General features: G+C 41.7%; 1 protein-coding gene across 7 annotated transcripts in view; it reads right to left on the bottom strand.

Annotated features, from left to right (window-relative positions):
* Positions 1 to 23,309, bottom strand: part of grik5 (glutamate receptor, ionotropic, kainate 5) — a 109,080-nt gene that overhangs the window by 40,083 nt on the left and 45,688 nt on the right. For 6 of the 7 annotated variants that reach the window (XR_014279457.1, XR_014279458.1, XM_082550387.1 and 3 more), the window contains exons 2-10: positions 18,098 to 18,259; positions 16,538 to 16,702; positions 12,849 to 12,946; positions 12,370 to 12,535; positions 5,513 to 5,691; positions 4,716 to 4,769; positions 3,772 to 3,930; positions 3,241 to 3,393; positions 217 to 321 (exon numbers count right to left, since the gene is read on the bottom strand). Coding sequence is in view for 5 of the 7 variants with exons in the window: in XM_082550387.1 (XP_082406513.1) it covers positions 217 to 321; positions 3,241 to 3,393; positions 3,772 to 3,930; positions 4,716 to 4,769; positions 5,513 to 5,691; positions 12,370 to 12,535; positions 12,849 to 12,946; positions 16,538 to 16,702; positions 18,098 to 18,209 (1,191 nt within the window). In the remaining 2 variants the exon portion in view is untranslated. Of the gene's footprint in view, positions 1 to 216; positions 322 to 3,240; positions 3,394 to 3,771; positions 3,931 to 4,715; positions 4,770 to 5,512; positions 5,692 to 10,848; positions 10,929 to 12,369; positions 12,536 to 12,848; positions 12,947 to 16,537; positions 16,703 to 18,097; positions 18,260 to 23,309 lie in introns of those variants that run through there. The other variant, XM_082550388.1, reaches the window with a different exon arrangement.

Below are 23,309 nucleotides of genomic sequence, written 5' to 3'. Positions count from 1 at the left end.
TCAAACTGAAACCACTGTTCAAACATGAGCCGCATCTCAGATAAAACGTATATCACAGAGTAAAGATATGGTTGCTATCAGTGGAGTTTGTGATGAAGCTGACCTCGTGTTAAACGCCGCTGCAGGCTTTCTGAAATGAGACAAGTGACCTGTAACTAACCCAGAACCTGAGGGCAATGTGACCTGGCTGCTGCATGATAGCAGGTGACTTCTGACCTCTTTGTGGCCTCCTCTGTGTTTCTCCAGGATCCGCAGGGTGTAGTTGGTCCTCTGACCTTTGCTGTTAAACTCCACTCGCCCTGTCAAACCATCGTACTCCACCTGGCAGGTAGACAGAGAGTGAGGTGAGGAAGTATGACAGAAGCATGAAGGAGAGAAGGAAAGGTAAGAAAAACAGAGAGTGGAGAACACAGAAAACATGAAAAGATGTGGAGAAATAAACTAAGCCAGCATTCTGCATAAAGCAAACATACTTCTTCTCACTAGCGGTCATGGTTAGACAGAAAGTATCACCAGTGATCAGGAGGAAAGAGAGGGAAAAAGACTAAGACAGGCAGAGAAAGCATCTGAGGCTGGACTAGACAAGGATGATCAGTTTTGGATCAACTAGGAGAAACTGACTGACGAGAGGCTCAGGCAGAGCAGCAGAGAGGGTCAAGAGCTCTCTAATAAGACTCAGACCTGCAGCTCACAGCTCAGCTCCCTCTCTTCAAAAGCCAGGTGCTGGCACAGTAAGCGAGAACTATGATGAATGGCGCAGCGCTGAAGATGGAGCACACCATGATGTTGACTAACAAAGACAGATGTCGGGCCGGTGGGGCGGGGGCAGTGAGAGATGAGACTCGAGCTGCCTTGACAACAGGTCGTCGATGAGAGAAACAGACGACCAGAGATGGGAGATGACAAAGAACAACAAAACACAGAGGTTACATGCAACATGAGATGAGGATGATACACATTTCAGCTGTACTCTTCTCATTTATCAATATTTCAGTTAAAAGAAAACTAAACAAAATGACGAGTCATGAATAATTATGAGTCTTTTCTGAACACATGCTGCTAATGCAATCCCTTCTCAAGTGGTAGCATCTTTGCTTTTCTCTGCTTTTAATCACTATGAAGAGGAGAAGCCATCATTTTTATCTGTCTGTTTCTTTTGTGTGTCTTTATGGTAAAATGTGATCTTGACGGTGTAGAAACTGCTGTGGCGTGTCTTTATACTACACCTATGTTTGGAGATTGAATAAGTCTATTTATTGGATTTTTCATTCAGTTTTTTTATATGCTACAAAGTACCAAGTTTTTGTAGCGAGTTTTTGGAGAATTTACATCTAATGTGTGTATGGAAGTGTGTTTGTATTAATGAATGCAAGACCGAGTGTTTGACTACGTGTCTGTATGCTACAACATTCATATTTATCTTTAATTCATGGTTTTTATTCGAACTGTGAAACACTTTGCAATGGTAAAAAGTGCTATAAAATAGCTATTATTGTCATTATTGTTTTTATTACTATCATCATTATTAATAATAGGCCTGAAAGACAGATAAAGTAGATGAGCATATTTTTTCCTTGGTTAAGAAAAGCAACTTCACAACATCAAACCAATCAAGACAACTCTTGAGGAAATAGCCGTGTCATTATCAAAGACAGAATCAAGAGAGACCTTTGTGAGGGTTTACAACAAGCTGCAAACTACTGGTTACACTCAAGAACAACAAGGCAAGATTGGAGAGAAAACATCTGAAAGAGTTTGGTTTGAAAACCATTCTACAGACTGATGAAACATGAAGAACTTGTTTCATCAGTATTGAAGAGAGAAACAGCTCATCATCTGAAGCATACGACATGAGCATGCATGGCTGCCATGGGAACCACATTATTGGTGTTTATCGATAATATTACTGCAGATAGAAGTAGCAGGATGAATTCTGAAGTGTACAGGGCTACGCTCTCTGCTCAGATTCAGCCTAATGCTGCAAAACTGATTGAACGGTCCTTCACTGCGCAAATGGATAATGACCCGAAGCAAACTGCAAAAGCATCCCAAGAGTTTCCAAGGCAAAGAAATAGGATATTTGTGAGTAGCCAAGTCTCCAAATCTCGTGATCACAGGTCATCAGAGCAGTGTTTCAGTCACTGAAGGTAAAACCAAGTGCAGGGAGCCCCACAAACAAGCAGCAAGTGTAGGTGGCTCCAGATAAACCATGGCAGAGCATCCCGGGAGGGGAAACACAGCATTTGGTGATGTCCATGGGTTCCAGATATCTGGGAGTCAAAGGATTTTCAGCCATGTATTAAAAGCAATTCTCAAATTTGAAATTGTGTTATTTGATCCAATTATTTTTAAGCCTCTGAACAAGGGGAACTGTGTTTGACAGTGTCTGTAATTCCTAAACAATTAATGTGACATTTGTGTTAAGCCCTGTGAATTAAAGCTTAAAGTCTATACTTCAATCACATTTTAATTGTTTGAATTAAAATCCACTGTGGCGGTGTACAAAGACACAATCACAAGAATTGTGTTATTGTCCAAATACTTATCAAACTAACTGTTTGTTGTTGTTTTTTCCCTGGGAGTCTGTTTTTCTCTGTGTGTGTTCTCCAAATGTAGTCTTGGAGAACTCAGCTCTAGCAGAAAACATCATAAAGGAGGTTTTGAATAATTTGTCCAACACTGTAACCTAGTTACAGGCACAAAATGTGACAGGTGTGTGTCTGAGATCAAAATCCACATCGTGAGCAGCGAGTGGGGTGGATCATTAACGCGCTGATGGGAGCGGCAGATGGTCACAAAATGATATTTCGTTTTTGCTAACCAACATTCCCAAACATTAAGAGTCAGTTTAATTTCACATAAGGAAAATCCTCAATTTTTTATGGCTGGAAACAGCTCATATTTAGTCTTTCCAATAATTAACTGGCTATAAAAATTATGGTAGGTTTATTTCCATCGACTCAGTACTCCAAGTGCGGTAACTGTTTCAAGCTCTAATTGAAGATGTCACCTGAGGCTTTGTAGAATAGCAATTTTAAAACAGTATTTTCTGTGTTTTCTCAAGTTTAACCTACTCTAAAAATAAATGCTAATTGCAGCAACACTAATCTTACTAGCGTTAATAAATAGGAGTCGCAGTTTACTCAAGGATGTTAAGAAAAGCGTGAATGTAAAAAGAAGATTAAACTGATGTTACATCTTGTTTCCTGCTTTGGACATATAGTAAATATGGAGCTTTACCATGCGCAGATAGTTCATAAGACTGGTCCCGTGTTGCCAGATCTGAGGTGAGGTGCAGCTGAGTGGCTTCACTCCAATTTCCTGACTGCGGTTCAGTTCCCTCACTGCCCCCACTACCACGTGCACAGCGTCAAACATCAACGCTGAAGAAAGCTGTGGAAGGTGGAGAGGGGAGGCGGGGGAAAAGTGAGATGGATAGAAACAAGAAGAGAGAAAGAGAAAAAAAGAGTTAACGGGAATTAGAGGTGCAGAGAGGATTGAAAGATTAACAAGGAATGGGGGGAGAAGGCAGGAAAATAAGAAGAGGAGGGAAAAGATGTAGAGGTTCGAGTAAACCAATGGGGAGGAAACAAAGATGGATACATCAATACCCATTAAATACAAGCAAAAGACTAGCTGGAGTCGTTTAAGTGCTCCATGAATCAGTGTGAGGAATAAAGTAGCTTAATGTTGTGTGGCATATAAACAAAGCATTAAAAATTAGCTCTAATAGCGTGCACGCATGAGTACTCATGGGCTCGAGATACTGACCGCAGGGCCGGGGTACGTTAGGTCACAGCCCTCCCTCCAAGACAGATTGAGGCTCCTGATGAACTCCAAATAGAAGGGATGGGTGGTGTTAAACATGGAGAAGCCGACAATGTTGGACTGCTCATCGACTATGTCATCCAGTCTCAGCAGGGGGAAGTCCTACAGAGGAAGAGGAGGAGGAGGAGTGGGGAGGGTGTTTGCAGGAAAAAGAGAAAATTGAGGTGTGTGACAGGGTGATGTTGACAGGCTATCAAATCTTAGCACAGAAGAAAAATACTGTGCAATAGAAGAGGGTGGTAAAGAAAAAAAGAGGCTACGGGGAGTGACAGCATCTAATCTCTGATGGAGAGCTAGAAGAAAAGCGGAGACTGAGATACAAGGAAAATAGAGGTTAATGGAACAGAGTTTTCTTTTCTTTTTTCAAAGTAATATGCATACAAGTACATCTAAAAGCACAGGACCACATCCCGCACAGAGGGCAGAGAGAGGAAAGTGAAAAAATAAAAATCAGACGCGCAACATAAAATGGTACATTTATTCAAACGCTTGAAAAGGAGGGGAGCATATCAAGGAGAAGGATGAAAACACCACAAGCTTCGGGAAGGTGGCGGGTGGCAGAAGAAAAAGGGCACATCACATCTGTCATCACCTCCACCCCAGACCCCCACTTTATTTTCTCTTTTCCTCCCACCATCCTCCTCTGCACATCCACATCTTCATACAGTAATTCGTTTTTCAAATGTCTCCCTCTTCTTTCTTCTTCGCCTCTCTCTTTTTTTCCCTCACCTCTCTGTACTTCCACCTATTGAGTACTTTCTTCCTGTTAACACCTTTGCTGGCTCATAAAGGGACAGAAAGAGGAGGAAAAGCAGGAGAGAGGAAGGAGGAAAAATGAAGGAAGAGAGGACAGAAGAAGGGAAGGGGAACAATTTGCGTACTCTTACCATTGTGGTGAGGATGTACTTATAAAATGCTGATGTCATCCCAAGCTCTGACGCCTGCGAGACAAAAAGAGAGAGGGAGAGGAAATAAGATCAAACAAGTGGAGAATGCGGAAACGGTAGAATAATGGAGGATATGGACGGATTGATAAAGGCAAAGAGGGGGCAAAGGAGGAGAGCTACTGGACAGGCAGAGAGGAAAGGAAGCAGTCGGGGTACAAAAGGGGAGAGGGTGTGAGGGAGAAAAGTGGGGAGGGGGTGGAGAGAGCATACGTTAATCACAGTTTTACATCATCAGGCTAACACTAGGACATTTCGCTGAGGGCGGGCAGCGGCTCAAATATACCCAGTAAAAACATCCCATACACATTCAAGCCATGACTCACTGTGCTGGCTATCGGCGTTACAAGCCGTACCATGAATCAGAACAAGCTTGGGTAACATCTGCACCACATACCAACAAAAGATGTTCTTTTGTCAAATACTTTCATAAGAATGTAAGTGATCGTTGCTGGCAGACACGCATAAATATTGTTCCCTATGCAGCTCTGGAGGGCAGAGAAGGTAAAAATAGATGTTAATTCAGTAACAACAACAAATGTGTAGCCTGTGGAGCTCCGAGCGAGTTGTTTTATTATTTTACAGATGGTGAGCTCCGCATGCCCTTCATGTGGGTACATAAAAGAGAGATATACGCGAACCCCCTTGAGACATACTGCTTGCACTGTATGCAAGAGTAGCTTCGACTCCTGAAAATGTGTAGGTGGCTCTGGGGAACGTATTGACGTTTGCGAACTCACCTTCTTGAGGATGAGATAGGAGACGGAAGCGTTGGCGTCAATGATGATCGTGGCCACTTTGTCGTCACGGATCTCCTTCAGCAGAGGCGTAGGGTCCAGGTTGTCATCTAGCATCCTGACTGACAGGGTCTCCCGGGAGATGAGAAAGCGGCGAACCAGTTCCTCCAATCTCAGCAGGCCTGAGGGAGAACGAAAACAGGGACAAGGCGCGCATCAGTGTCTGTATCAGTAGATACGACTCGTGTTTTTCAAAACGTAACCAATGCAGGACATTTGAAAATCTGATTTATCCTGGAATGGTCATATATTAGTGTCTCGTTGCAAAGCATGATTGATGGGTTGTCTAAATCCCCAGGAAATGAAATATCATTTAATATGAAGTCTGCCGCGTGTTCCCATTAACCATATCTCTCACTAGGACTTTTTTTTTTTAATCTATTGTAATTCCGACAAAAAAGATTTTTCTTATCAGCTCTGCCTTGTTTGTTTGTTTCCCTCTTAGTTAACAACCTACTTGACATACGGCATTTTACAGAAATATGGAGAAGAATTATGCGGAAAACAAGTGATTTGTTTTCGATGCTGATAAGTGCCACCGTGCTCTCGCGACACCTCAACTGTGACTCAAAGGTTGCATTTATTTTCCAATAAATCTATGACTCCAGATGAATCTGTCAGCTCAGGGTACGTCTGTTTACACCCAGGGATGTTCGGGACAATTGTTATGCAGAGGTTATTCCATCAATCCGGACGTGCATAAAAGATGCAGATATGCATTTTAACAAGTTATGGGGATTTGTGTTATTTTTCACCTCTATCTTCACTACATGTAGTTAGATTTTATATTTACGGTGTTGTGAAAAAAAATCTTGAATCAGCCCTCGTTTCTTTATGCTTTGCTTCCAAGGAGATAGACTATCTTGTAATCTGCTAACATGGTTTTCTTCAATAATTCTCCTGAAAGTCCTTTGAAGTTTTTCTTTGGACATTGGCTGCTTTGTCACTCGTTTTCAGTCTAGTCCTTGTATCTGGGAGCTTTCACATGAATGTTTTTTGTTACTTAACACACACCTATGAACCATTCAAACCATTCAAAAGACTTCTAACTCATGTCCAGATTAACAGACTCAACTTTTTGGGATTAGCAAAAACTAATGGCAGCCTGACACAACAGCACAGAAAATCGTTCCCATTTGTCAGGTAAACCTATGAAACACGGCAAAGATAACATAGTTTGACAGGCATAAAATTGTATTTTTGTACCAACAGGTTGATTCTTAATGTCAGCATGGTGTGCAGTGTGTCCTCAAGAAAGATAAAGGAAGTGGAGGACTAAAAAAACATCTCAAGCTGATGAACAGTACCAGAGAGTCATATTGTTAAGAAATTTTAAAAAAAAAATCCATCAAAGATCTGAACCAAGACCTGAGAGATGAAGCTGATCCATCCACTGTTCACTGAAGCCTCGTCAGAAATGCCGTCAGTGGACGGGTGGCTGTCAAGAAGCCATACTTAAAAAGGTTAAACAAGGCTGAGGTACAACAAATTACTCAGGAATGGACTGAATATCAGTGATAACAGGTCTTGTGGAGTGATTAATCCAAATTTGAATTTTTACCCATACCCAGACAGAAAAACACACAATGGCACGCTATCAGTCATCGACTGGCCTCCCCAGAGCCCACACCTCAACATTACTGAAGCAGTGTGAGATCAGCTTGGAAGAGAGAAGAATAAAAGGTAGCCAACATCCAAAGAAGAACTTTGCATGTCCTCCAAGAAGCCTGGAGAATTATTCCTGAAGACTACTGAAAGAAATCATAAGCTTGAAAGTGGTCACACTAAATATTAACTTTAAGCTCTCTAGAATTGCACAAACTCAATTTTGCCTCATAGACTTTACGTTATCATGTACTTGCAAAGATATATGTGCAACATACATATGCATATACTCCTGAGAACAGAGGGAAAACAAACCTTCCCATTGAACTTTTAGGTGACTTAGGGGTAGGGTAGCTCAATAAGGTCAAAAGATACAACCCAAAGAGGACATAAATGAATAGGCTGGTTCTCGGGATGTATATGAGCAACATATGAATACATATGTTTGAGCAAATCTCTGCACCTATTTCCCATTTTCCTAGCAACATTAAGTAATGAGGGGTGACTCAAGACTTCTGCACAGTACTGTATGTTTTCCTCGATAATATTTTAACAAAACTGATAAATATTGATAAAGACCATAAATGGATTGATGCATTTAAATGCATCATACTACTGCAACCAGAAAAGAAATGCAGTTATCTGTATATAAATCTATATCGAAAGGATGCAAAACCGAAAGCCATTTGTGCAGTCTATGTTTCTGCAGCAGGAGGACATAACATAACTCATATACACACACACACACACACACACACACACACACACACACACACACACAACTTGGTTCTTGTGAGTCTGCCTCAATAGAAATTTATTTCTGTTCAAAGCCCTAATATTCCCAGACAGGTTTTAGGTATCCTCCAAAATTGATGGACGCCATCAACCAATCAACATGACAAATTTCCGAACATTTTATTAATAGAATAATAAATTCAGAAGGTCGTGCAGCCTCAGCAGAGTTATGTGCTCTTTGAGTGCTTTGTAATGCACTTTGCCTGCGTTGTCTCATCCTTCAGTTAATGCTTTTCGGATCTCTGCGTAATGTACACTATGCACTTTGAGTACAACAGCATGTGCTCGAAAAATGGAAAATCTTACACTCCAATAGCAAAACTGGACATGCAATAATCATGAAAACCTATGGCAAAAAAAATTAAAGAAGATGGGCAGAAAGAGAAGCTGAAAGACTGGAATAAAGTACTTAAAACACTTCAAGCAAATTCCTCTTGAATATGAGTCCAACCAATGTCAAGACTCACTTGACAACATGGGTGGAATAAGCCTTTACTAGAAACTCAGCTCTGATGCCTCCTAATTGTAATTCCATAGTAAAGAACCCCTAGCTATGTAAATAAATGGTGGGGCAGGCATCTGTGGGACAAAGGGAAGGGAAGAGAAAGGAGCAGAGGAGGGAAGAGGTAGCACACAGAGCCCTTCAGCAGGAGAAAGCCTCTGTAAGCAGTGGGGTAATCACTGAACCAGGCCAAAACTTTAATTAGTTTGAGGAAGGAGGGGGAAGAAGAAAAAAAAATCAATGCACTTTACAGCTTCCTCTACTCCCCTCTCTCACTTTCCCTCGTTCACATATTCTCTCGCGCAGAGAAGCTCTAACCTCTCTATCTCTCCTGTCTTAGCCCTGTGCTCTAGTTACTTCTCTCTGTCTTTATCCATCTTGCTCCAACACTGCCACCGTCTTCTGCTCCTTGTGCTCAGTCTCTCCCTCTCGCTGTCCTTAACCTCATCCATCTCATGAAAACTGCATAATGGAATTAGGCTCAGATAGCAAGTACTGACCCAGGCACAGCGAGAGAAGGATTCATCGGAAATGACCCAAAAATCTCTGACTCATTTAACAGAATATCTGGCTAAAAGACGGATAAATTAGATTAAAGCCATTAGGACGCTGTTGCAAAACTGACCCGATTCTAAATACACGCCTTAATTAGGATCTGCATCTATGGTGGGTGTAAGCAAAATGTGTGACTTTGCGCATTACTTACTTTGCTGCCAAAAAAATAAATAAAAAATAAAAGACAGAATTCACTTTACACTGGTGTAAACATGATGAATAAAACAAGTGGGCTGAGCAGTAAACATTGTCTGATGTTTAACCTCTGCAGCGCCACAGCAGAGCCGCCGCACACAAAAGCACACGCTGACATTCATACAAGTAACCCAAAAGTGTGTGTGTGTGCAGACACACACACACACACACACACAGTCCTGCGCTGCCACACATGTACAGACAAAGTGAACCAAACACTCAGAAAAATGACATCAAACACACACAAACAGTGTCACATACACACCCACACAGTTGTTCAGAGTGTGGAACAAGCCTGTTGAGTGGCAGTTAGCACCTATTCGGCAGCCATGGCAACCAGCTCCACGGCGATAGATAGCGCAGCCAAGTGGGTCAGAGTCTGTGAGTGCGATAACCTTGTAAAGATCACCTTCAAGCCATATATGTTACACAAAAATGCACTCTTCAGTTCCTCCACCAATAAAAGCTGTGCATTTTGACCCACACGGTAACTATCAGGCGATCTGCCGCCTCTAATTATTATGAGAGAAAAAGCCCGGTAAAAGACAAGGCTCTTATCTACCCATTCAACAGATGATCAAAACTGAAAAAGGTGTCTGATGCCATTTCAAAGCTCTCTTGGTTCAATGAAATGACAAGTCCACAAGGAATTCAGCTTACTTTCAGGAAACCAGGGGACCGCTGGCTAACTGCTGGAAAGATAATGAAAGCATCTCAGTGATTGAATCAATTTTTCATAATGTCAGAGCTTTTTGTTTGTCAAAACTACCCTTTTAACACTGCCGAGGGATGTGTTCAGACTTCAGTGGTCCCACTAATTCTTTATGTAAGTGCCCTTCTGTTCTTGGACGGTTTCGCGTGGCTGGTGTGAGGAGTCAAAAGCTGCAAAACAAATTATACCAACTCGTTTTTGCAGAGAAGTGGACAAAAAGTTTGGTGGAAAAATTAGGATTTGCAGAGAACGTAGGCATATTCTGTCATGTATTTAATAGGGGTGGAATGATTCAATTTATACACTGATCTCTGAGCCACATTTTTGCATCATATCCATAGACTGCATATAAAAGAAGGACAAAGACACAGTGATGACAACCATCCCGTTAGTGAAGTCTCGAGTATTTCTGCTGTCACCTGTTTTGGAAGCAGACACGACAAGCAGGGTGTGGATCTCTCGTGCAGTAGTGACTTGTCACTCACAATGTAAGCCCGCCCCAAAGCATTTTCTGAATCACCCTCCTTTGTGACTCTAATGAAGACCATAATTTATAACCTGATCATTGTGCTGTAATAAATGAGATTAGAAACTGGAGAAAGATCTCATTGAATTGTATCAAGTTGGGCTCCCGTTTGCCTTCAGAGCTGCCTTCATTCTTCATGGCACAGATTCAACAAGGTGCTGGAAACATTTCTCAGAGATTTTTATCCATATTAACATCATGACATCACACAGTTGCTGCTGATTTGTCAGCTGCACATCCATGATGTGAATCTCCCGTTCCACTACATGCCAGTAGGTGCTCTATCGGACTGAAGTCTCATGACTGTGGAGGCCATTTGACTGCAGTCATGCTGAAGAAACCAGTTGTTTCCAGTTTTGGTGAGCCCATGCAAAGTTTCCTGTTCTTACCTGATAGGAGTGACATCCAATGTGGTCTTCTGCTGCTGGAGCTTCAATGTTTCATGTCTTTCAGAGATGCTCTTCTGCATACCTTCCTCTCCGTGACCTCTGACATCAACAGGCATCTTCGCCCAGTACTGCTGTTCACTGGATATTTTCTCTTTTTTCAGATCATTCTCTGTAAACGCTGGAGATGACTGTGTAAGAAGACTCAAGTAGATTCTGATGCTCAGTTTGATCTCCAGCAGGACATCTTGACCATCTTTACATGTCTAAATGCACTGAGGTGCTCCCATGTGATTGGCTGAATAGATAATTACACTAACAATCGTTTAACAGGTGTAGTTAATAAAGTGCCTGCTAAGTTTATAGTATACAGCTCATATCCAGGAGGAGGACATTTTATCATGTTTGTATGAGTTATATATTAACAAAACTAACAGACTGAGTTTATGTTCTTATGATCTTTAAACATTTAGGCTTCTACCAGACTGCCACAGAACCTCCACACGGCTAACTAGCACAAACAACATAAGAACAGGACACGTGAGCCTTTTCTCAACCACTATTACCCATCATATATTTACAAACATGCTGTTTATACCAACAAGAAAACAACAGCTTCCTAAACCTTCAGTTTACTATAATGATGAAGCGATTCCTCCTCTTCTCTGCCACAACTGTCACTTATTCCTCCCGAGGTGTCTCTGTCACATAATCCTTCTGTTTTGTCTGCGTTTACATTCTTGCACTGAGCTGCTGCACTTAACTTTTTATGTCTACAGCAACGGGAAGGTTATCAGAAAAAGGGAAAACAGAAAAGCAAGAGACCACGGGGGTTTCTTTTGTTATTTTTTTTAACCATTACACCTCTACTATTTAAAAAAAAAGTGTTTGTATCACAAAGTGTTTGAATACCACAATACTATTATTAATACTAGTCATCATCCTGCCAAGCGCTTTAATTCCTTAGGCTCTGGTTTGGGGAGTGCATTATAAATCAATAACACACTCTTTCAAAATGAAAATAAATAGGGCGAGTGGCTAAGCCCTGAATCCCCTGTGATGTTAAAGCTCTCTGAGTGCCAGGCAAAGTTAAATCAAATGTCCCCTAAGTTCCTCCAATACTGGAAAGCATTTTAAACAAGAATATTTATTATACTGGTTTGGCCTAACAACCCTCTGAGGTGGATAAGAGACAGTGTGCAAGAGCATGAGTAATAATTGGGAGGGCTGCAGCATGAGCCATGTTCTGAACTCTGACAACAGACAGAACTTCATGACCAGACTGTCAAAAATGAATGTCCAGCAGCGCCAAACAGTCATATCCGCCCAAACAGTGTAACAGTGAATCTGCCAACACTCCCACAGAGCAATTTGCACATACACACAAACATACACATACAGTACGTGAGGTAATCGGGCACGCAGCGACACAGCCGATGCATTTACACCCACCTAAATACAAACACAGCCACGCAGTCACACATAATAAACTGTTTAACTATACAACACGCAGCATGTACTTACACTCAGCCTTGGCGCAGACCAGGCTGGCTGAGGGGTAGCTGAATGAGCGCAAGATGGCTCCAATGGCCAGGCTCAGGTCCTCGTTGCTAGGGTACAGAGTAACAGACGCAAAGCGCAGGTACGGCAGGCGAGGAGTTTCCTCGGGTCCAATTTTTACATGAGGAATCTGATGAGAGGAGAGGAAACTAATAAGAAAGGCAAGAAAACACAGATCTGTGGTGATTAAGGATGATTCATTTGAGTAGCTAGAGGCTGAGAACGGAGATGAGAAAGGTGGGAAGGGCAGAAAACGGAGGGACCTACGCCAAAAAATGCATTTAATAAAAAGAAGTAAGAAAGCAGCACGAAGTAGTGGGTGAAGCTTAATTATATCAGAAGGAACAGAACAAGCAAGTCAACATTCATCAGACCTACATGAGCAGCAATGGTAGCAAACAGGACGGGAAAAGCTATGAGACATGTTTATCTTCCACGCTCACCTCCTTCTCCCCACATATGTGACTGACAGTAGAGCCAGAGGCGGGGCTGGAGGCGGGACCTATCACAGAGACAACGCCTTTGGGTAGAATCTGACACACTGAAAGGGAACAAAACAAAAAAGGAGATAAACAGTGAATAAGCAGACATACACCTTTTCTTCTGGTTTGTTTTGAAGGCAGTGCTGCGTTAGCATACTGAAGGGGCTGCAGTCAGGGGGAAAAGCGTGGAAATTTAAATGCAACCAAGAACTCAGAGGACGCATTACCGTTTCAGTTTAACCACTCGTTGTATTGTTGCAGCACAATCTGCCTCATTATAATCTGATTTATTTTTGAGGGAAATCCTCCAAGGACTACAACAGGGCAGCCCACAGGATGCCTGCTGCTATTATTCACTTGTTTAGATAGTCATTTTTAACGGCTTTAATGATTTTCAAGACAACTCTAGTGTACCCCTGGAATCAGAACAATACTAACAGACTGGTGGTCGGCTTCGATGAACAAACGCCAGTCTGCATTTTAATCCTGTTTGGAGGAGGACATTAGTGTGGGAGAAACAGCTTTACACATTTGTCTATTACATTAAGTATTCATGAAATTATCTGACGATTAACTCAAAGAGTTCTATGCTCAGGAATGGCTCAAGCAAACACTATTTCTGCAGTACAATCAAGCATACTGCTGGTTTCACTACTTCAAACCCCAACAGATGTCTTCACTATAACTGTGTATTTAGTGTATAATTCACATTCCTTTGACATATTGAATTTCAGTATCCATGTTTACATTTATATTGTCTATCGTGTGTGTGTTTCCTGTTACAGTTTTCTATCTACAATACACTAACTAGGTTCATATACATAAAACGTAAAGGGAAAAAAACAGTTTCACTTATGGACAGACCTGGAAGTATTACTGATCATAATTATCATCTGAATTCCCACCTAATAAAGACAAAAATAACTGAACTGGTTTAAAATCTGTTGAAATGTAAGGAAAATTTCCACTCTAGCTTCTCTACAGCTCACACAATCGTTTCGATAAAGAATATGAACATACACAATCTGAAGCGTTCTGGCTTTTATTGTTTACCAATCATGTCTGAGTAAGCGTAGAGGACAAAAGATTGCCGCAAAGCAATCTTAAAGCCATCAACTATCATTTGGGGATTCTTTAACGTTCTTTAACGTTCCATTAAAAGCCACTTTCTGCTGCTTCCTTATTCACACATGGGGTCATCACAGCAGGTAGCTGCGCATCCTTGATTTGGCAGATTTTTACACCAGATGACTCTCCTGATACAACTCCCAAGGGATTTTTCTCTCCTCCCAAGATGAAACCATGGACCTTTCACCGTAAACCACTACACTATGGGATACAGCATTAGGAAAAAAATGACCACCACATATAAAAAGGAAGTCTCAAACTATCCGCTATCCTCACAGCGGGAATGGCAATCATTCCCTGAGACTACATAGGCAGACTAGCTGATGAGTTCCCAGAATGAGCCCAGATATCAAAGCAAAAGTGTAAAAAAAAGTTGCTATTTTATGCCTGCACATAAACCCCATAAAACATTAAAGTGGCGAGTGACCCACAAGAACAGTTGGCACAGCCATAAATAAAAACATGGCAGAAGAGAGTAAATGTGTTGCGGACACTAAAAAAAAGAAACGAATTTAATAAATATCAACTTTCTCGCTAACATTTAATTTCTAGTGTGGTATACACTTGTAACATTTACTTTGCATCCATACAAAGTTACCATGGTTAGTTGGAAGAGTTATTTATTAGCCGTAACCTTGACAACACCTCAGCCAAGGTAGTTATTTTCTTGGAATCATGTATTTAAAATATTGTTTTTATAAAAATGACTGCATCTTATTTTAGCTTCTATTTGGTTTTCACATGCTGAGTTAAAAGCACATGAAGTCAAAGAACAGCTTGAGAATGGTTGTGTAATATATATAATTTCCTGGGAGCACATAAATGCAGGGTTCGCTAATCTGTTCGAGGTTTAAATGTCATTTTGAACATATAGCTCAATATATGGGAAACAAAGCCGAGATTTAGACTTATTTCCTAAACATTCCCTTTATAATCAAAACTTTGTGCTGAGCAGTGACCGTGACAGACAATGGTTAACGCCACAGGACATTTGGAGCTCTGCAGTTATTAAGTCAGCAAAGCTTTTTGACTTTTATGCACTCAACGATCCCGCCCTGTAACTTTACGTGGTGTGCTGCTTTGTGGCTCAGTTGCTGTGGTTCCTAAACATTTCCACTTTGCAACAGCTGATCCTGGAATATTTAGTGGGAAGAAATTTCCTAAATTGACTATTTGCAAAGGTAGCATCTTTACAATACCACATTTAGAACAATGCATTCTTTCACAAATGTTTGTAAAGGCAGAATACATGGTTAGGGCTTGATTTTATACACCTGTGGCAAAAAAACCCCCACCTAAATTCAAAGATTAACAGGTTTAGCCCAATGCTTGTGTCCATATTGTGTAAGCAACACTGGGAATGCTATCCACTGAGAGGCTAAAAAATACCTACTGACAGATTTTTGTACTCTCTCTCTTAATCCCTGCTAAGCTCTTTTTTAATGACAATGTTTTTGTGAATCCATCTAAAAATTATTCACAGACACATCAAAAATGCCTGACTAAACTGTGATTATTTTCCTTTACTGTGTATTAGCTTGTTGTATTAATTGATTCCAATGTGCGAGCTTACAGTATATGCTCATATTGTGCCTGTGTGTGAATGTGCATAAGCGTCTGCAGAGAGGGTTTGTGTGTGCATGCATGTGTAAAGGCCTGTGTGGGTTGAGTGTGTGCATGCGCGCCTCAGTTGTAGCCGTAAGATGACGAGCTCTCTGATCCAGAGACCAAAAAATGCTTTGAGCAAACAAGCCTGTCAGAGTCTCCTGCCCATTGGTCAAGGACACACACATACACACACCCCTGCAACTCAAGCATGCACATATGTACACAACCCTTCTCAAGCACACACAGACATTTTGCCAGTAGCTTGTGGCAGGGTCGCTGACCGATTAGAATAGGAGCAGGGTTTCTATCTCTTCAGTGGTTGGATTCAGCAGTGCTTCCTTCTGTCTTTGCACACTCTCTATATCAATACAATTTTCATGAAGCAGCCTCTCTGCTGCGTTCTGTTTGCCTGTACTGCTGATCTGTATTAGTATTTGATGATTTGTTTTCATCATGGTCTGCACAGCACACAGCGCCAGCTGTTACTGGAGGGCACAGGTCCACTGTTTTTAATGAGACAGTCTTAGTGGCCCATTACTGGTCTCCAATGACATGTAAACTAATCAGCAAAATCCCTTACTGGCTCCTAATCGCATGAAAGTGCTGGTGTTTTATCACCCTATGTATCATTTGAGGTTTTTGTTTTTAAAGAGGCAGCTTTTGAGAAAATGCAATCTTATGTATTTATAACTCTATAACAGCACATTTCTGAAGTGTTTTAGAATTAAAGTACTGCAATATTGCTGCTCCTGGTTCTTCTCTCTATTTGTCACTATTACTGTTAATATTAAAGACTACCAATAAAACCTTCTTGTATCCCCAGTTTTCACTCTCTGTGGGGCATTATGTCCCAGTGGACAATAGTGTTTGCTGGAATGTGATTCTGCCACAGTGGTCATTCTCACACCACTCACTGGTGTCTGTAGTGTCGTACTGGGAGTCTTTTTGCAGCTCATATATGTCCACCTCCACGCGGGCTCGAGCTGGACCCTCCATCACGCTGTTGATGTTCTCCCTGGCCAGGGCCAGCGCCAGCCGCTCCCCACGCCCACACACAGACTGGTCATCCAGGATTGCAGCTAGAGAGGGAGAGATAGGTGAAGTAGAGGAGAGGATGGATGGATGGATGAAGATGGAGGGCAGTGGAGAGTGGGAGAGTGAGTAGTGAGGAGGTGAGGAGAAAGCTAAAAACATAACAAGGCGTAAAGCTGGAAGACGAGTTAACAATATTATCCATCCTCATGTAAATGTGGGAATGTGTAGTGGGTGGACAAGTGGGGCTGATAAAGGGATCACAGCCACCGACTGCCAAAGGAATGAGGTACTCGTCCTCGTTCAGATTAGTATGTGTGCCAGATGCAAACAACATCATAAATCAAACATTTTGGGAAATGTGCTTATTTGATTTGCTTCTGAGCGCTACATGAGAGGACACATATTATCATCATTTGGGTTTTTTCACTGAATATGATGCTGTTTTATTAACGATAAATCTAAGTGGCTCAAGGTGGTGCCTGGTTTGAGACTGGAGGGAGACACAAAGCCAGCCTCAGAGGGTCACAGGTTAGTGGACTCCTAATGCTGGTCCCAAGCCCATGTGGATCCATCTGCTGTGGGAAATAAGGAAGCAACCAAGTGTACCTTTACTAACTATGAACCTGGATCAAGGCCTCAGCACACATTTGTACATGGATGATAACATTACTTTACACATTTACCATATGCTGGCACACCTTTAGCCCCAGTAATAGACTGGGAACTTCTCTAGGCTGTATACCTCCTCTTGCATTATGGAAGTAGGTACTAAAGAAGATGGATGGATGGATGGATGATTGGATGGATCTCTCGTTATGTGTTTACACACCATTCTGCATTTAATCATTAGTATTATTAATCATTGGCTCCCTTCCATGGTGTGGTTTTTTTGTCCCTTCTCTCATCCCTCAACTCTACACAGATGGCTGCCCTGCCTGTGCCTGGTTCTAGCGGATGTCTCTTCCTGTTAGGTTTTCCTTTCCACTGTTGCCAAGTGTTTGCTTAAAGGGGTGTTTTTTGATTGTCTTTTTTTCCCCTGTATTATTGTGGCGTCTTTACATTACAATATAAAAAAAATGGCTTGAAGTGACTACTGTTGCGATTTGGCACTTCATGAATTGAACTGAATGGAAGTCAACTGAACTGAACCGGATGGATGAATACATGGATGCATAGATAGATGGAACACTCTTCAAGAAGTTTCCTTTTGCCATGATATTAATTTTGGGCACGGCTGAGTTGTGGTGTGGTGCCGATTGACAGCATCCTTCGAATAGCTCAGAAATACTGAGAAAACAATAGAATTTGTGTAATTTCCACATATAGAGAACAACAATATAGAACAACAAAAAAGAAGAAGAAGAAGAAGAAGTAGTGTGTCTTTGATGAGAGTTGTTTGACCCCTTTATGTGGATATGGCAGGACAGGTGGCCACTCACCCATGCGGACAGAGGAGAGCAGAGGGGCCTGACTGAGGGAGCGTGGCGGCATGGTCACTAGCAGGAAGGAGAGGAAGTGTATTGACAGCAGCAGTGCTGGCAGAGCCGGCATCTTCTACTGCTCCTCATGGAGAATGGTCTGCTGGCTGCCTGTACCGCCACCTGCAGGAGCGGAGGAATACACGACATGTTACTTCACAAAAAAAAAAATCACTGTCCTGGCTTTAAAGAGGTCTCTCTTCAAATTGTCATGATTTAGCTCATCTTCAATTTGCACTGTCAGATTCCCACGGAGTGGAAGCACCTGTAATTCGACAGCACATACAATAAAAAATCAGCTATGAAGATGTTCACTGTCACTTCACAAGGCAGCCCAGTCCTATGCATACAGCCTGTCTAATCATAAAATACAGTACACACAGCTCTATTCACGTCTCCTGTGGAAAGGCTGCCGTTTAGAAGTGACAGGATGCATCCTTGAAGGGATCTCCAGAGGCAGTTCAAAGAAAACATCACAGCTGACACGCAAGATGTCACGCAGTCAGTCATGCACATCCTTATTGTACATACACACATATATACACAAGCGCAAACAAATGCAAACACACAGATATGTCAATACGCTAGAAACACAGAGTTCATGACAAAGACAACTGCCTTGAACAGTGTATGTATATTCCTTACACCCCCACTACACAAGATACGCATTTACGTGTTTTTTTTTGTAACCTAACCTCCATCACAACCTTCAAACAGACACACAAACACAAAGAAAGAAACGGAGCTCAGCTGAGCTCCAGTGGTGCTAAGCAGCTCTCTCCAGGAGTGACACATCCTTGCTCTGACTGACAACATGACAAGGCGGTGTGAAAGAATGGAGAGATGAAGGGAGGGATAAGACAGAGGAGAGGGGAAGGAGTGCTGTGTGACAGCCAGGCTAGGGGGAGGGGGAGGGGGGTGTTGGTGAGGAGGTTATGGTGGTAGAGGGTGTTGACTTGGGATTGTTTCAAGCATCTCGTTCACTGGTCTGAGGTCTTGACAGACAGCAGGGACACTCAGGTTCAGGACCTTGAATTGACCCTTGCAGCTGAGAACGGGGGCTGATGGATTCATAGGGGCTGACCTGAGACCCTGACGAATGCATGCAGGGGTGAGCTGGTATTATTGGAGCATACACTGTGTCTGCATCAAAGACACAGATCACGAGGATTGTCTTTGTTGAATAAAAGCGCCTCCACCCTCTGTCCTTTTTTTTAATAGCCATATTCACTTTGAGATGTCCATGTTATCTTTGTTTTTTTACCTCACTCACCTTTCCAACACTCGTTTGACTTTGATGTTTAAAGAACATCAAAAAAATCTGCAACCCTCTGCTTTGAATCTATCTTCACAGTCTTCTGAACCAGCCACACTTCCCCTTTCCTCTGCTTTTTCTTTGCTCTTTATGCAATAACCGACCTCCCATTCATCCTGCCTGACTTTACATGTCTCGCAATCGAAGGGTGGGCAAATGTGCGCGTCAACATGTTTGTAATACTAATAACATACACCATACCGTGCAGATGGCTGTGCCGCTCTCATTATGGTCGCTGTAGTTCAAAGTGAACAGAGGCAGAGCTTATGCGAGGCCATCTGTATGTGTGACACAACATAGAATAAGAGGCACAATATGGGAGCAATTTTCCATCTCATTGTTTTCCATAAATCATTCCTGTTCAACACAGTGTGTCACGGCAAAGATGGAAACTAGTAAGTAGTTCACCAACAGTTTAAAGTTCCTCCTTGTCATCATGTTTGTGTGCACGAATTCAAAGTTGAGCGCACAACGAGCTCAGCGTGGCACACTGCTGTAACGCAACTGTGTGTGGTGCTGCAAGTACTCCATTTTGCTGGCTTTTACTATTGTATTCTGTTTGCTTGCCGTACCAGTGGTTTCCTTCTCAATTTACTCTTCACCAAATTGTGTGTGTGCACGTGTGCGTGTCCCTGTGTTTATTCCAGTGCAAGTATGAGCGTGCGCTTTCCTCGTGTGCGTGATGGGGTATTGATCGAGGCCAGCCGAAGTGGCGGGCCCTCAGGTGCAGTCAATCAAAACAATGGGGAACCTATCATGGGAGCGCTGCATTTCACAGGAGCCATTTGATTGGCTATTACCAAGAAGCAGATTGCCCTGATGACGAATAAGATCCGAACTGAGGCTATGCCTTCATCAGTGATGGGGAGGAACTGGTGCTATTTCATTGTTATTGAGAGCTATTGACAGCATTGGACAGAGAAGATTATAGTTTCTGTACTCCAAGGAGAGGAATAGTGGGAGTGAGGAAGAAGATGGAAATCTGCGATAGAAGTAGAATAAGAGGAGAATAAGAGAAAAAAATCAAACCGAGGGAATAGGCTTGTGACGATGAGGGAATAAAAGAGCAAAATTGAATACAGAGAGAAGAGATTGGAAAGTGTCTCTGCAGGAGGAGACGCAGAGGAGTATAGAGACAGAAAGGCAGCGGTGAAAAAGTATATTTCCTCAAGGACTGTACTCAGGTATCAATCTGAAGTACTTCCAATTTTCTCAAGTATTTTTTAATCTAAGTTACTTCATACTTGCACTATATTTAAAGGGAAATGTGTGTTTTTCCTTTCACTACATGTGTTTGACATCAAATAGTTTGTTTTTAAGGAATATAATTATCAAACAAAATGTGTAACACACTGTAAAACAAATATGACTCATTGCTGTAGAATAAGCTCCCAACATTAAAGTGGGTATTTTTAATTATCTCACCTAACCGCACCATTAAAATTCTACTCACACTGTATGTCAAAAACTAGTCTCTAATGTGGTGCATATAATAAAATATATTCTATCATACATAAAAGGTCATTTTTGCATATGGTTACTATTTCCCAAAGACAAAAGAAGTAGAAAAAAACGACAAAGAGTCATATGTCTCATGTACCACTAATGCAGCCTCTTTTTTGCTAGTTTTTTATACAGCAAAATGTTTATTTTTAGAATTACAGTTGTGTAAAAAAGACAGAAAGATAACAAGAAAAGATTTACTGGATGGTAATGCTAAACCACCAAGAAGATTCATGGATGTAATGAAGAAGGACATTCAGAGGGTTGATGTGACAGAAGAGCATGCTAGTGATAGGGTGAGATGAAGGCACCCTACTGTGGGGACCTCTAAAGGGAGTGACTGAAAGATAAAAAAGACGAAGAGGCCAGTCGTGAAAAATAAAAAATTTCATAGCTGCAGTTCTGTAGCAAACTAAGTACACTCTTATTGAGTCTACAGGAATTAGGATAGTAAGCAGCAGCCCTTTGTCACCGATCAAAGCATTCAGGTGAGTGTTAACACAGAGCCACAATCTTAAAGAGAGTGGACATCACAGAAAATTCACTCCAAGGTCATAATGTGCAATCTTCAGAGAAACAGCAAAAAAGCCCAAAAGCTACAGCTCAGACTCTACAGGCCTCAGTGAGCATGTTAACAGTTAGAGCTGACAGTACAATAAGACCAAGACTGAACAAGTGTGGTTGTTTGGAAGGGTTACCTGATAAAGCTTCTTCTTTCTGAAAAGGACATGGCAGCACGGCACAGATTTGCAAAGTTGGATCTGAACAAACCACAAAATTTCTGGAACAATTGGACAGCCAAGACCAAAGTGGAAGATGTTTAACCGTAATCCACAGCACCACCACCGTCGGCAGAAACAAAACACAGCACCTTAACAAAAACACTTCATACCAATTAGCAGGCACAGTTGTGTAGGGCTGATGATTTTGGCTTGTTTTGCAGCCACGGGACCTCTGTGCCTTACCGTCATTGATTCAACCACGAACTCCTCTGAATGCCAAAATGTTCTAAAGTCATATGAGCGACCGTAACAGCTAAAACTCAGCCGAATTTAAGTCTTGGCTCACACAAACAGATACCGTCAAATCACACAGACCTGAATTAATGTAAAAATAGTTACAATGAATTCAAGCTATTGCTGCTATAAGTGATTCTAAGAGCTACAGAAGGATGTACTTAGATTTTCAAAGACCTGCACAGAGTCCAGTGAAAACTTACATGATTGTATATTAAATGTTAAAAATGCCAAAGGTTTTCTTACATTTCTTTTCCATATTAGAATTTTGGTTTTTTACTGACAATATATGAGTGATATTACAATAGTCAATAATCAGCAGTGAAACACTGTCACATTACCAACAAGTCTGATTACTGTCTGACATTATAAACAGCTTTATGTTTAATAATCCAGAGGAGAAAAACAGTGATCAAAACTAAGGTCACCAGTTCTAGTTACTGTGGATGTAGCTTATACAGCGCTATTTTATAGGTGTGCAGCAGTAACATTTATACAAACAATTCAATACATTTAAACTTATAAACACCTAATTCAAACACATAAATTCATGTTTTAAATCCCTCTTTTTGTTTCTATTGTTTCAAGTGCATTTTATGTTAGTAATGTTAGGTGCAACATACAATTCACTGCCGGGCGATAGAAATCCAGAGAAAACAGTATGAACCTGTATTTTAGCACTCATGGTTTTCTAGGAAATTCTGATTATCATTGCAACAATACATTTTACCTATGATGGTTTTTGCCGCAATAACTGTGGCATGAAATTCTGGGTCTGAGCACCTCTTCCATCACTGCAGGTGAACGAAAGAAAATAAGCAGCTGCAACGCAGCAGAATAGGATGAGGGGAATTTGGTGAGACACACAGTCAGAAAGAAATAGAGAGCAAATGTTGAGAGACTATTGCCGTGTTTAATTTGCGAGGGCTGTGTTTCTGGCGGCCGTACCAGCTCCACTGCTACAGTAGTACATGGATGAGTCCCTGTAGTAGTCGGGTGTCAGTCTGCAGGGAGCTGAAGCAGCAAGAGGGCCGAGCAGAGCCAGACTAGTCTGAGCTGTAGAGAAAACACTGCTTCAAGCTCCCCTAGCTCGCTTTCATTCTGCACCCTGCTGTAAGTCACCCCACATGCTGGCACCGCTGACAAATACACAAAAGCTAAAATATATAAATATCCTGACTTTCTGTGTGCATGTGTGTGTTTGTGCATGTGTGCAGGACAGTGTATAAAAGAGAGAGAGGGAGGGGGAAAATGGAGAGTTTGAGTGGAGCACGTTCATTCCAGTTGGAGATTTAGTTGTTTGGTGCATGCATTCATCTTACTGTGTGTGTGTGTCTGT

The sequence above is a fragment of the Aulonocara stuartgranti genome, assembly GCF_965226115.1.
Source record: "Aulonocara stuartgranti genome assembly, chromosome: 11".
NCBI lineage: Eukaryota > Metazoa > Chordata > Actinopteri > Cichliformes > Cichlidae > Aulonocara > Aulonocara stuartgranti.
This window is presented reverse-complemented; position numbering and strand designations above follow the sequence as displayed.